The 16194-nt window shown below is 29.1% G+C and overlaps 1 protein-coding gene across 4 annotated transcripts; it reads left to right on the top strand.

The window, feature by feature from the left end:
• Window positions 1-3498: 3498 nt before the first annotated feature.
• On the top strand, window positions 3499-6830 carry LOC131618118 (protein IQ-domain 26). 4 transcript variants are annotated; one of them, XM_058889383.1, is made up of 4 exons: window positions 3499-3643; window positions 4590-5040; window positions 5382-5588; window positions 6083-6830. In XM_058889383.1, the coding sequence occupies exons 2-4, from the start codon at window positions 4609-4611 to the stop codon at window positions 6701-6703; spliced, it is 1260 nt and encodes a 419-aa protein (XP_058745366.1). In that variant the 5' UTR covers window positions 3499-3643; window positions 4590-4608; the 3' UTR covers window positions 6704-6830. The 4 variants fall into 4 exon arrangements, with proteins under 4 accessions (XP_058745366.1, XP_058745365.1, XP_058745367.1 ...); XM_058889382.1 differs by lacking the exon at window positions 3499-3643 and adding an exon at window positions 3732-4068; XM_058889384.1 differs by lacking the exon at window positions 3499-3643 and adding an exon at window positions 3732-4094.
• The last annotated feature ends 9364 nt before the right edge of the window (window positions 6831-16194 follow it).

Raw genomic sequence — 16194 nt, 5'->3', positions numbered from 1 at the left:
AATGTGTTCGAAAATGTCTTCTCGTTAGTTGATGATGAAGTTCCTAAAATTTTCGAAGAAAAGTACAAACATAAACTAGTTACTTTGCAAAACCAAGCTTCAACCACTTGTAACTTGCCCATCTTTGCTAGTTACTTTAATTTTTCCGCAAATATTATATATAAATATAACATATTAGTTAAACAGGTATATAATACCACCTTTAATTTTTTTTTTTTTTTGTGATGACCATGTCCCAAGTTAGCTCCACCATTGTGAGATGATAATAAATGTGACAAGATTTTCTAAAAGAAATTCAATTTTAACTAAATATATTTATTTTTATAGTTTAATTTATGACATGTAAATAGTAATCAATATGAATTTTTATATCATTAAATCACATATTATACAGGGCCGTCTCAATTTTTTTTAAGACTTTGTGCAGGTTAGTCATGGTTCAACCATGAAAAAATAATTAAAGGTTCAATTTAATTTTATTTTAATAGTGCCAAAGATTTTGTGCAGGTTAGTCATGGTTCAACCATGAAAAAATAATTAAAGGTTCTATTTAATCTTATTTTAATAGTGTCAAAGATTTATGAGACCCTATTTGATAACAATTTAATCATAAAAATTTAAAACCATGTGCGATAGGTTGTCTTGCACGCTCTCAAAGACGGCCCTAATACCATACCATATCATTTTTTTGAATTTATTCCGTACCATCTTTACAAAACATGTTATATCACTATTTTATAATTAAAAAATGTATTGAGTAATATTAGAGTTTGACCTAACTCATCTTACAAAACTGATTCGTAAGGTGAAGTGTCTCTCTATATATACTCTTTCATTGCTCTATCTCTAATCAATGTAGAACTTTAGGATCTTCCTAATACACCCCTTCTAGTCCAGCATTCTTTTGGGCTTGGTGCGTGGATATTAATAGTGGGCGGCCCATAGTCTGATTGATGGGCTCTGATATATTAAAGTTTGACCTAATTCATATTTATAAAACCGAATTTATAAGCACGAGTTATGTGAAACTATAATAAGTAACCAAAGGTGAATATGGTTTTTTTCTAACTAAAATACTAATTTTGTGAACAAATAAAAAGATGATAAAACTACTATCAAATTTAAGTGTTATTAATTTTTTTATAAAAAAACTCAAAACTAACAAATAATATATCAATAGAATATATCACATTAGTAAAAAAACTATAATAGTATATAGTAATTGATTTTGTTTATTTAAAAAAAAAATCAATTTGTAGTTTTATTTGAAACCTGTTTGAATTTGAACCAGAGTCTTCTCTCCCATATTATTAGTTAGTACCTTCCAGAGTCCAAATTGAATTGAATTTATTTGGATTCCAACAATGTGCCAAAATATTCGGAGAAAATGTTTCTGAGTATTAATTTCTTTTGTCATTTTATAAATCATAACCTATTAAATGAAATAATGAGTGGATACAGAGATACGGCAGCGTTTTATTTCGTCTTTTAATTTCATTTATTATTATGCTTACCTAACTTTTGCATTTTTTTTCCATAAACAAAACTACCTGTACTTCTGTTTCCATTTTTGAAATCTCTCAAATAAAAGTATATTTTATCATCGAATATTCGTTTTAGTTATTGAGAAAAAGGGATATGCACTGACAGTGTAAAATATTTTTACACTGTCAACCAATCACAACCATGCATCCAATTAAAACACAATTTTAATTTAAAAAAATTAATATGACATGGCAAGTGTAAGGATTTTGATTGGATGTATGTGTAAAGTTTGTTTACACTATCAGTGCACTACCTTTAAACTCTTAGTTATTTATCTTGTTTTTTAAATGTTAAACGTTAATCATTCTATCTATACTCAAAATATTAAGAGTTATTTTTGGTAAATGTTTGAATTGAGCCATGAATAAATTATGAAGATTAAATTGAGTTTTAGCTTAAAAATTACCAATAGATATATGGTTAATGTTGAAGACACATGAAGAGGATAAAGAACCTCTAGTTTGAGTTTAGTGTATGTTTAGAATCAAGTTGAGCTTTGAACTCAAGTTACTAATTTTTTTTTTTTTTTGGTAACAAATCTTGACACAACTTTCTTAAAATTTCAAATATAAATTGTGCTAAAATCATATAATAAGAAATAATGATGGTTAATCTAGGATATACTTCAATGGTTCATAATTATGATATTTTTGTTTTTTCAATTTTTCAAATTTTCATTTTATTTTATAAAGATAAATGTAATTGCTAAAATCGATCAACTTGCATTAATAATTTTCATAAAAATCTTCATAATTTTTTTAGATAAACTTAAAGTGTGCAATAAATATTGACAAAAAATTATAAGTTACAATTCAAAACTCAAATGATTTTTAATATTTATTTTTTATAAATTAGGTATTATCTGTGCGCAATTGCATAGACTAATCCTTCAAATCTGTTAGGATCATAAATTTTCTCTAAGAAACCAATCGTTAGTTGGTCCAGTGGTGATTGACGCTGAACTTGGTAGGGAGAACCACGGTTCGATCCCCTGCAACTGCGATCGGGAGAGGGATGAAACCACTCGATGCCAAAACTCGCCCCCAAACCGGACTAAACCGGTGGTATAAAGCCAAAAAAAATAAATTTTCTCTAAGAAAATTAACACTGTTGCATGTTTATGTTCAAATCTAAGACCTCTGGTTAAGTTGAAAGAGACCACCGTCATCTCATCCAATGCTCTTTAATTATTTTTAATAATTTAGATAATATATAATATAAGATATTGTTTGATTGACACCGAAAATTTATTTTATATTGTTGGTGCATGTTTTTTAATTGGAGATTAAAATATATTTAAAGTAAAAATTAAACATAATTAAATATCTTTAATTATACAAAATATTTTTACACTATGTGAATTAAATTAATTTTCAATATAATCTTTAAATTATACAAATAGTCTTAAAATCATGTGAAATTCATCAATTAAGTCATAAAATTAAATAAAAATGTGTGAATTTTATATAATATATTTTCAAAACATTGAAGCTTGGGAAAGTACTATACCCCATTGTAAATTGTTAGAAAAAGTCAAAGACCAATTAAGTTTGGGTTACCTCTTTCGAGAATAAAAATTCTAAAATTTATATAAAATATTAGAAAAATATTATTTTGACTAAAATGCCCCTTCTCATATCTCAATTACCATCAGTCCATAACCAATTCAAAACATAGTCTTTTGTCAAAAGAATAAACATAGATTAAACAACATGAGCAAGAAAAAGACACTTGAATTCAAAATTTGAATCACAACCCAATAATTAAATCATAATATTAACAACATATATTAAGATAAAAAATAATTAAATTACAATAATAACATATATTAATATTAAAAAAATATGAATATCACATGGTTACTATTAGTATTAATTATTATTCTAAGGCCAAAAAACCAAGCAAATTTGGAGTATCCCAAAGAAATCTCTTACTACAACTTCACCTCAGAATAGAATTTAATGCTATCATCAGTTATGCCAAATCCCATTCAATTCTGAATTCACTGCTCCTTTTATTTCTCATCTGAAAGAGAAAAAAAGCACTTTTCACAAACCTCCTTTTTCAGGTTTCACTATCACAAAAACTAAATAAAAGGGTAAGCAAAATCAATGGAATCAAAAAGCTTTCTTTTTTATTTCATTTTCATAGACCCAATTTTGTATTATTAGTAGGGACAAACAAGATTACACATAAAGTAACCATTTTTGAGTTGGTATAAGGCTTTTAATGCTTATGTATAGTACATGTTTTCACAGTGTACTATTATTGTGTTCAAATGTAATTATTAGTATTTGGTTGCAGAATTTAAACTCAGTGTTATAAAGGATCAAACTTTTTGATTATGTGATGTGTGAAGAGGAAATACTCAAATGGGTTTTTGAATTGAAACACTACTCAATGAGATATTTGAATTAGAAAAAAAAATTGTTTTTTTTTTGTTTGTTTCTTAGTGGGTATCTTTCACACATTGTTAGAAGCTTTTGGAAGTGCTTTTTCTACGTTTGGAGAGATTGTTATTGGGTGAGTAAGTGCTTTTTGAATTTAAGGTTAGATTCTAATGAACCTGTTTTTTAGGTTTCATTTTTTCATATGATTATCACTTTTTTTCATGGGATTTTACCTTTATGTTTTGTCTGTTATTCTTGTCTCTTTATTATGTTTTAGATTTTTTTTCAACTTTATTTTTGTTAATAGGTTTTGAATCTTTGAATTAAGGTTAATTTAATTTATTTTTGTTTTTGTTTTGATTTTGAATTTGAGTCTTTCTGATAGCTTTCTGTGACATCTTTTTGTCATTTAATACAGTTCTTCACGAGGTATTGTCAGAGGTTTTTTTTTTTTTAATTATTAATTTTTTCAAAAAATGTTCCATCTTTATCCAAATTTTTAGTATTGAATAATATTTTCCTTCATGTTTTGCTTTCATCACTGATTATGCTAAGATTCTCTCTTTTTGCACTAAACTCCACTTGTTTTAAACCTCTCTCAATTCCCTCGTATTGTGTTTCTGTTTATTCAACATTTCTCTCTCACTTTTTCAGCTTAAAAAAAAAGTTAGTTATGGGAAAAGCTAGTAGATGGTTGAAGAATTTCTTAGGAATGAAGAAGGAGAAGGAGAAAGAGAAAGAGAAGGAACATGTTGATGTTGATTTTAATTCAGGTTCATTGACACCTAATAAGACTAAGAAAGAGAAGAAAAGATGGAGTTTTGGAAAGCAAGGGAAGAGTTTAGATCCTAACATTGCTCCAACTTCAGCTTCTGATTCTGATTCTGCTTGGCTTAGATCCTATATGGCTGATACTGAGAATCAGCAGAACAAACATGCAATTGCTGTTGCGGCGGCCACGGCCGCCGCTGCGGATGCAGCGGTGGCCGCGGCGCAGGCTGCCGTGGCGGTTGTGAGGCTGACAAGTGGTAGAGGTACATTGTTTAGTGGAAGTAGAGAGAAATGGGGTGCTGTAAAGATCCAAACTTTCTTCAGAGGCTATTTGGTATGTTTGTGTTTTTTGTTGTATTTTTAAATTTTTAATGTTTCAAATTTGGTTTTAGTATTTTTTTCATTTGGGTATGTTTGTTTTTTCTCAATGTTTGAATAAATTTGCATTGTTTTAAGAATTTGTGTGACAAAGATATTTTGCTTGATTTCTACTCTTCTTTGTCTGCTCTCAAAAGGTGAGAAAGTGTTATTTTAGATTTTTTTTTTTAGATTCTTAATGAAACAGTGTTTTGTTTTTCTCTATTTTATGTTTTGGATTCTTGAATCTTTTGATTTGTTAAGGTTTAAGGATTTGATTCAAAATTTATGTTGTTGAATTGATTTTTTTTTTGTTAGGCAAGAAAAGCTCTTAGAGCATTGAAAGGATTGGTGAAGATACAAGCACTTGTTAGAGGCTATCTTGTTAGAAAAAGAGCTGCTGCAACTCTTCATAGTATGCAAGCTTTAATTCGAGCTCAAACTTCGGTCAGAACGCAAAGGGCTCGTCGATCCATGAGCAAGGAAAATCGGTTTCTATCTGAAAATCTTGCAAGAAAATCTCTGGTAAGTTAGCTGATCTATCCTGCAGCCTGCATTGCATTACCAAACATCTTCACCGTTGATCAACCGTGAGTTTTGCGAGCAAAATCACGAATAATCACTGAGATTTGGAAAAAAAACTACACTTTATAGCTTAAGCAAAATTACAGTTTCACCGTGATTTTGCCAGACTCATCGTCAATCTAAATATACACTCGTAGTATTTTCTATGAGTTCTGCGAAATCACATTGATATGTGATTCTGTTGAAGCTTTTGTATATGTTTGAGTTTGCAATGAGATTGACAGAATCACAATGAACAACTGCGAATTTGGTAAAAACTACACTTTTTCAGACTCACTTCCAATTCAAATATACGCGTAAAATATAGTTTTTGTCAAAATCATGGCATCACGCGACGATTTCGTGAAACTCATCCTCGATCTGAACTTGCACGATAGCGTGGCTAATTTATTTTTTCTTCTAGTAACAAGTTGTATCGAATTTGTTTTGCTTAGGAACGATACGATGAAACACGGAGCGAATTCCACAGCAAAAGAGTACCAACATCTTATGAAACACCATTGAGTGGATTTGAAGAAAGTCCAAAGATTGTCGAAATCGACACATACAAAACCAAATCAAAATCTCGAAGATTCTCCTCAACAATGTCCGAATACGGAGAAGAATTACCACCGTGTCACGCAACAATTTCCTCACCTCTTCCAACCAGAATCTCACTTCCCGATCATCGAAACCATCAACAACAGCAAGACTTTGATTGGTATTTCAACAATCTCGAAGAGTGTCGTTACCCAACCACACATAACACGCCCCGTTTCAACCATTCGTCTTCAACGCTACCGCCAAACACACCATCAAAAAGTGTTTGTGGCGGCGAAACCACTTTCTATAGACCCTATTATTACTCGAATTTTCCGAATTACATGGCGAATACACAATCATTCAAGGCAAAGTTAAGGTCTCATAGTGCTCCTAAACAAAGGCCAGAAGTTAAGAAAAGGCTTTCACTCAATGAAATGATGGCTGCAAGAAACAGTTTAGGTAGTGTTAGAATGCAAAAGCCACAATCATCCAATTTACAGACACAACAAGAAGAAGAATCATGGAATTTTTGAGATTCTTAGTTATCAAATTATGTTATAATGTTATAGTTAGTGTTTTTGAATTTGTTTTTTTTTTTTTTTACTTTCTCATTTGTGTTTGTGTACATTCTTTTAAAGAGTTCTTTTTTTCTTCTTTGAATCATTCACTTTCTTTTGTTATTTCCAAGTGATTTACAACTAGTAAAAAATTTGGCTTGGTTTGTACTTTGTACTCATAGTGCTTATTGGTTTATTCTCTCTTTGGAATGTGGGAAAATCCAATTAACAAGAATTTGAAATGTTTAGTGCTCCTTGAAAAGGAAAGCTTGTTACATCAAAATTATTGACTTTGAATAGTTTCAAATGACTTATGAATAGTTGAAATGTCTTTGTCACATTACCACTATTTGTTATTAATCTTTGAGCACATTAATTTTGGTTAAAAGTTTGAAATCAGATCCATTGCAGTTAAATATTCCTTGCATTCGGCATATTCTCTGTTGTCGGGTCAAGATCAAATTATCTAAATTTAAATATAATTTAGTTTGTTTTAAAGTAAAAATATTGAAATTAAGTTTTGACCGTTCAATTTTGATCTAACGACTGAGAATATGCCAAATGCGTGAATACGAGAATATAAGAATGTAGGAAAACATGATCCTAAAAGTTGAGGTTGAAGAAGTGGACACTAATAGGATAGATAATAAGACTGTGGAGTCTCAATCTAAAGCTATTAGTTTGTTTGTCTTTGGCCATGTGGGGAAACTTTTGTTTGGTTTGGCTAGAATATAGGATCTAGATCTTTGTTGGGTTTTGTCCTTTATTTTCATATCAATCTTGTGATGCATGTGTTTTCTTCTCAATATTTTTGTAATGTTGTATGCTTTTATTATTTATGATTAGATACGTTTTTTATTTTATAAATATTTTTTTGTTTTGCTTTTAGGCTTTTTAGTTTTTTCTAGTGTAAATTTTTTTAATCTTGAACCAAATTTATCACGAGTTTAATCATCGATGTTAACAGACTCTACCGAATTTAATATGATACAACCAAACATATTATTTTAGTGACATGTCTTATATATTATTTAAACCAAATCATATGTAGAAAGCACTTGAAAATTTTTAAACTTAATAAACAAAATCATTTAATTAAACTAATTAAAAATAACATGTTTTCATTCATCCATTTTAAAGGACTAAATATTGATATGTGGTCATGCTTAGAGATATATAATATGTTTAGAGATATATAATATAATGAAGAAAATAGACTTTCGATTTGGTGATTCTTCTTTTTAATTTATGGTAGATGCATAATAATAAATCGTTAGGTAATGACATTAAGCTATTAAAGGATGTCACATATGTTATCAAATTGTTTCAATATGCATAACTCCACAAATGTAATGTGGAAATTTATGTGGATCTCGAATTAATTACCTTAGATAGAAGTTTTGTTGAGAAAGAGTTGTGACTAGTAAGAGATCAAGGATAGGGTAGTAAGAGGAAATATGTTGATGGAAGGGATCTGAAAAACGAAATACAAAAGGATAAAAAAATTTAAGTTGAAGAATGAGGTTGTCCATACAAGAGGAATGTTGAAAATGTGTTGACATTTTTAATTTAGGGTTGAATGTAGTGTTTTTAACAATATATTTCAAATAGGGTTAGTTGGTTGTATGTGTTGGTTAAAATCCATGTAATACTTGTGTTGACAGTTTATGTAATATCTTTGTTGGTTTAATGAAATTGGTTGATCAAAACAATATGTGTTGATGCTTTACTCTTCTATAATTAAATAAATAGTTGGTGACACTTTTGGTAATACAGTTGTAGCATAATTTGTGTTATATTCTGTGTTGAGTAAAATTGCAGTACATAAATCATTTTAAAATAAAATATATTAGTTTAGGAACTCAATATATTCTGTTTGATATATAAGAGACTAAATTGAAACCTTAAATTAAATAAAAGGACCAAATATGTTATTTATCAAACATGTTAAGTTTGATAGCCAAACCAAATAATAAATAAATTCTCTTTGTATTATGTTACACCATTTGACAGACTCACAATCTATTTTTCTATATTATATGTGACATTCATAACCTTATAATCGTATTCCACTGCAAGCCTATAAGAAAAATTTACAATAAATGTAAAACACAACAAAAATTCAGTTTCATATCCAATTGTAAAACACAACAAAAATTCAGCATTCATTACCTTACTATCCAATTGTTGGGTTTTTGTGATTATCTTTTGTTAATCAGTGGTTAATGTGTAAGTCTCGCATAATCTTGCACCTCCTAAGTCAGTTATCAATAATTCTAGAAACCAACTCCATGAATCCTTGGTTCCACCTTCTACAACAACAAATGCAATTGCTAACATTTGATCATTTGAGTCTCTTCCAAATGCTGCAAGTATTTTCCTACCATAATAACCTTTCAAGAAGAAGCCACCCAATCCTATTATGGGCTTACGCTTGAAAAAAAAACTCTCTACAAGCTTTAAAACATATATACATCTTTTGAAGGTGTTGGCTCAATGATCTCTCGGGATGTTTAATAATGACCTATGCACCTTGAAATACTTGAATTGTCACTTTCACACTTGACCTTGGATTTGACCTTAACAATTCATGGGCATAATCATGAATTCTTTATATTGCTCCCTAAAAAACCATCCACAATATCAATAGCCACCATATTTGCTATTTATGCAAATGTTTTGTTGATCCCTACATTTCATTTATGTCGTGTCTTCTCCATGATATCTGTTAGTTTAAATTTTGGATTCTCTCTCACATTAGTTTGTATTTTACTAGTCATCCACTTGGAAGTGAGAAACCTAACCTTTTAATCTATACTACATGTATGGTTATCAACAACATCTTCCAACACACTGGTCCCTTCATCTACCACAGTGGTTCCCTCATCTAAATTGTCTTTTTCATCCACAACATCTTTCAACACAGTTGGCCTCTCATTCAAATTGACTTATTCATCCACATCCTATTTTTCTATATTATTCTTTCCTAATTCAATGTTTTCTTCTTCCACATAGTTGACTTCCACGCTTGACTCTTGTACACCGTCGATATCTCTAACTTTATTATTGGGTCTTACAACATTAATTTATAGGGAAAGTATTGACTCCTCAATAATGTCAGATTGTGATAGCGGATGCATATACAATCCTAGTCAACACTGAAATAATTACATCCTCCTATTTTCCTAATCATCTTTCAACCGAACAATCTTATTAATGTCCATTTCATTGTAATACTAAAGGTTCTCCACAGTTGGGTAACCTAAATATTTTAAACCACTTAACACTTCAAAATAAATCAAGTAATTAGGATCAATATCCCAAACCTCCTTTAACCCTTTATAACCTAACTTGGTAAGCTAAAAAAGCTCACCCTCGTGATGCACAATACACTCAAACCTCCTATCCATGACTTATTCAAGCTAAATAAGATAGGAGAAGTAGTAAGGAAGATGGATAGACAAATTTTTTTACATTTTTAGCAAGTTAGAGTTTAGTATTCGTACCTTTTGAAGAAATTAAAATACGTTTAAGTCTTCAAACGTCAGGAAGATGAAAAATGAAAATATTTACTTCAAATGTAGTTCGTTACTCTTCAGATCATAGTATTCTTTAAATTGTAATTTTTACGAATGGTGTAAATATCCTCTGGACTTTCTCTGATGATTTTGTTGGTTTTTTGTTGTGTTTGAGTTTGAGTTCCCCTAGTACTCATTGTTTAATACAATGTTGTCTATAAAAAAAAAATAGTATTCTGAGTATCGTCGTCTCCTGAAACACATTAGTTTTTTTCTTTTGAGTTTGGAAGTGAAAGTGAAAATAGTCTGAGCTTGAAATGTTACAGCTTAACCTCTCTTATTTTTTTAATTATAAATTGATACTTAATAAAAGAAATATTTCATGCTAAATTAAACCATTTCATCTCAACTAAATTAATTTCAGCTGGAATGGCTAACTTAACATTTTTTGATAAAATTTAACATAAAGGATTACACGAAAATTTTGAAATGATTCAATTTTAATAAATTTCATTTTGTACAATTGTGAGTGGATGTTTTTCTATAAATTTAAATGAATGTCAATTTTTTAATATAAAAACAAAAAACTAGTGCATGACACTTACTAGCTTAACCTTATTTTATCATGGCCAAAATTTGAACCTCAATCCTTGCCACTTATTTATCATTGATACTGCCAGCTAATTATGTGCGAAGCCCTGTCAATAACTACCAGCTAGCTAGCTAGCTAGTGATCTTCAAGTTGAAAGAATCTCTCAAAATCAAGTAAAATGCCAAAGCATCAAGTTGCAATGACATAGACACTACTTCATATGTTCCTTTTCCTTGTCTTTTCTCATCTTAGTAACCAATTTTTATCATTTCATATTTCAAAATTGGTGCCACTAAAATCACTACCAAAGATTCTTTTCTATATAATATCAACAATTATTTTCTATATGTCATGCTTATTTTCATTCCTACTGTTTTTTGTCACCTTTTAAGTTCTCCTATGTTGCATAATCATATAGTACATATGATTATATTTCATTTCTAGTAGACATATATTTCAAGTTAAGCTCCAAAGATAATCATATTGTTACTCTGAAAACAATTATGAAAATATGCATGTACCCTACTAAACTTATTACTTACGCCAACTCATTTATTTACTACAAGGAACAAAACTCAAATGTGGGTTTCTTTAATTATTGGATGTCATGAGCACATATGCTTTTAGCAATAAGAAATCATAAAATATTAGGAGACTCAAATTTAAGGCCCGTTTGTTTTGGCTTTTTTTAAAAATGATTTTTATAGTGTTACCAAATTTTGCGAAATTTTTTTTTACAAAGAATTTTTTTATAAAAGTTTCAAATGAAAAATCTATTTGAATAGTTATTCTTAAAATGTGATTTTAGGTATTTCATCTATTTATGGGGAAAAAATTTGGATATCAAAATTTCAAAAAATCACTTAATTTTGAAGCTATTTCAAATAGATTTTCATAAAAATCATTTTTGAAATACAACTTTTTGAAAAAAGTATGATTTTGACTAAGTTTTATTCTTCAATTATGTATGTTTATGTTATAGGATGTCAAATTAAGTGTTTCATTTTAGAAAAAACAAATATAAAAAAATTTGTAATATTTTGAAAAACAGTTTTAGAAAATCTATTTTCAAAAATACAAAGAAAAAATCCATTTTTTTAAAGCTGAAACAAACTGGCCCTTAAAATCAAGATTCAAATTTGAACATATATTGAAAATAAGAGTTTAATTATTGTTATTCTTTTTACATATATACATCTAATTATATCATATTAGATGTATTAAGAAGTATATTGAATGTATAGATCTTACCAAAAAAAAAAAATTGTAGAAAAAGTAGTAAGAAATAATAAATAAATAAGAAACAAACAAAATCCTATGTGAGAAGGCGCATAGGTGCTGGATTGTTAAAGAATCAAATCCAAAACCATATATAGAATATGAATCTTGAATTTTAGATCACTAATCATTGAGTTTCATTCAGACTATTGGGTCTTGAGAACATTTTAATTTTTGAATTTCGAGTCATCATTTCTTTTTTCATGAATAAGAGTTTATCGCGCACTCTTTCTAATGGAGTGTTTGATAGTCTTTTATATTAGTTGGGCTTTTAATCAAATATTAACTTATTTTATAAAAAAAGTTTGTATCGCTTTATGTATTAAACTTTGGATTAAATATGTTTGTTGTTCTCTTATATATTTTATATTATATTTTTAATTTTTCAAAAAATATTCATAAAAAAATAGTTTTTTGAAAATTTTTTATTCATATTTTTGTTCCTTTTGTTAAAATCGTTGCTAAATCAGTCGGTAAGTAATAAACTGTCGATAAAATTGTTGCTAATTCTGTTAGTAACTTGTAAAAACCATCGCTAAGTTGCATGAGAGACCAAAAATGTGGATGCAAAATTTTAGGAGGATCATTTTTTAAAGAAAAACTTTTTAAAAGACTAAAAATGAGATATGAAATATATAGAGGACTACAAACATATTTAATCTTTAAATCTTTATGAAATACTTGTCTAGTTTTTAATATATTTTTTAAATATTCTTTTTATTCCTATTTTTTAAAGTAAATTTAAGAAGATAAAGAGTCCCACAACTTCAAAAGTATCTAAATATCAAAAATAAAATAAAAGAAGATACGGGAATGAATCAAACTCATCAAACAAGGAGAATTTAACAGAATCAATAAGCAAAATCAAATTTAATCATAAAAAAAGTCATCTTTTGTATAAGATTATAGATGAATTGCTTGTGAGATTATTTGAGCTATGAACTATATTTATATTATTATTGACTTAAAAATTATTTAATTATTTATTATGTTCATTATTTACTTGTTGACTAGTATAAAAATTAATTTTAAAAAATGATTGATCATTGGTCACGACTATCGTGGCTAGAACTAGAACAATTGTTGACAATGACTTTAGAAATATTGAATTACTTGTCGTGACTTAGAAAATTAACGAGTGTTAATACTTTCGTTAACATTAATCCACCTAATAAATTAGGAAATTTTGTTATAGAGAAAGAACTATGAGGTAAAGAATTGGTCTTAACCTATTTTGCTAATTTGTCGTAGTTCATTTGAGATAATTATAAGAAATAAGCTACACTTATCTAGAAATAAATTATCGCCTTATGATTCTCTTATTTCTTGATGATGAGATTTGTCCTATATGTCGTAATGCGTGCTTAGATATATTTGATGAAATTGCATTTTATTGTGGGGGGATTCTAAAATTCAAATATTGACTTGACTCTGTTAGACTGTTTGATATATTTTGGCGGACGGGAATATCTGTGATGTAAAAGGCGTCAGTGAGTTTATTGACCGACCATATAATGGAAGAACGACCCTTAGGCCAAGTGATGTTATGGTGTATGAGTGGATAGGAGAGAAATATACATGCGTGAACTCGATTGATGTTTTCCCCATTTGTGGGACTGAGAACTAAATTTTTTTACTGTGGAATAGACAACTCTCAAAGCAGTCTCAAGTAAATTGACCAAATATGAGAAATCGTGTTCAGACAATCAACATGCTTTCATATCATTTATATTTGACATTTTTGTTTTTCTAAAATAATGAATTTTTTACATAGAGTTTAAAGGCTCATACATAACAATGTCGTATCTCCTAGGACAACAAACATATTCTTTAAAATTTTGGTTTTAAAAAATGATACCGACATGTATTGTTGTCTTTCTGCTTTTTTTTTTGCAAGTAAATAACATTAACTATTAAGTAAGAATAAAGGATGAATATTTTATTTACTAAAGTTAAAGATGAATAATAGATCGGTTTTTGGTGTCACAAATGGATTAGAGCAAATTCTTTAAAATAATGTTTTTTTGGCCTGTTTGATCTTGTGCAGAAATCAAGGCCTTCGATGGAGAAGTATGGTTATTGGATTAGTGGTGATTGGGTTTGGAATGTAAGACTCAATTCAAACTTGAGTTCAGGTACCTTAAAGAGCGAATGGGAAGAGCTTCAGAATACTCTGTTGGGTGCTGGTCTGAATCTATATTCAATGGGTTCCTTTGTTTAGTGGCGTTAAACAACATGCTTTTCTGTTAAATCTGCCCACAATAGACTCACACCTATTTCCATGGTAGGTTCACATTTGGATTTGGAATGGTCTAATGCTCTCAAGCAGTCGTGGAAAGCAAATTTAGTAAAATTCAAGTTTTTACTTGGAGGTTGATTCTAAGGAAGCTTCAAACTAGGAATGGTCTTGCAAAACGAGAGGCCTCGATGGATTATCATAATCTAATTCGTCCTTTGTGTTTTGGACCAGAAGAAACTCATTTTCATCTTTTTCTTTTTGCCTGGTGACTCTGTGTGTGTTGGAAGCTCATTATCGACTTGGTTGGTCTTGATAGGATGCCACAATGTGTTGCGATCTTAGATCACTTGAAGGCCTGGGGACATATCTTAAAAGAAATGATCAAGAGGAACTTGTGTCTACTGTTTTGGTTATCAGTCACTTGACCAATTTAGTTAGTTAGAAATGATACCCTTTTTAAAGGTGGCCCACAAAGGGGTGAAAGATATTGCTTCTTTAACTAAATTTCTTGCGTGAGATTAGTTCAGGACAAGTTGTATGAGCCCTTTAGCTTTTGGTTTTGGTGTTTGAGCTCTTAGCCCGTTAATTTGCATTATGTAACTTTGTGGATTTGGCATAATTTTAAGACTTTAATTGTATTAAAGTTGAATACTCATTTGCTCACTTTTAATTCAATCTCTTTATTTATAAAAAAAATAGATATAATTGCAAATTATAATAAGAAAATAGAATATGTATTGACAGCGTAAATTAATTTTACACTGTCAATCAATGATGATCATGTATCCAACTAAATCAAATTAAAAATTTTAAATTATTTATATGACATGACAAAATGATAATTCTTATTAGATGAGAGTGCAAAACTGTTAGTGCATCTCTGCTAAATTCAATTATAATCCATTAAAATGATAAATTATATTAGAAAATTAAGAATAAACTTTATAGTAGCCAAATTCATTGTACTTGGACACATAAATATTAATGTGAGACTGAAATAGTATAACAGCAATCGGAGTGAAAGATTATCCACACACACATATGTAAATAGCTTTGGTGAAAAACACACTGAATTTTTTTCCACGAATTTCGATTTAACTTATTCCTTCTTCTTTATTTTATGACTTAATATTATTCCCACTGTTTGAACACAGAAAGAGACGTTGAGAAGAAGCCAAGATGTATTAATATATTAAGTGCTTCCTTAAACAAACATTATATTAATCCGAAACTTGTGATTCAAACATTATTTTATTTAAAAAAGTACTAGTATTATTTTTTATACGATAGTATGCATCAATCAACACTTGGTTCAAGAAAATGGAGTCCAATTTGTTTGGTCTACTAGTGGCTTAATTGTTCTGCTGCTTTCGTCACTTGATGGAGCTATTTTGAGATTGCTGCTCCATTAATATCCATTTCTTTATACGCACACAGTTAATATAAAACCAAATCCAATAAGGAAGTAGTACTAGTGACTTTTGATGGGAATGCCCCTTGAATGAAAACAAAGTTTTAATGCTTTATTTTCATATGTTATAATATTTCTTAATTATTTTTTTCATTCTAAAAAATATTTATTTTAAATAGATAAAGAAACTCTAATAATCATGGAGAAATTTAAATTTATATAAGTTCGAAGGATTACAATATAAAAAAAAGTAAAAGCTTAATTATCGATGTTGTCAGAATAGGTGGTCGTCGGTTTCACATCGGCGATGTTTGGTCTGACGCTTGCCGCAATCTAATTTTTTAGTTGGACTAGTTGGAGGAGATATTGTAGTTTCTGACGAAGAATCTTGTCATGTTGTGATGCGTGTAAGAATGTAGGATTTATTAG

Source organism: Vicia villosa, linkage group LG7 (genome assembly GCF_029867415.1).
Source record: "Vicia villosa cultivar HV-30 ecotype Madison, WI linkage group LG7, Vvil1.0, whole genome shotgun sequence".
NCBI lineage: Eukaryota > Viridiplantae > Streptophyta > Magnoliopsida > Fabales > Fabaceae > Vicia > Vicia villosa.
This window is presented reverse-complemented; position numbering and strand designations above follow the sequence as displayed.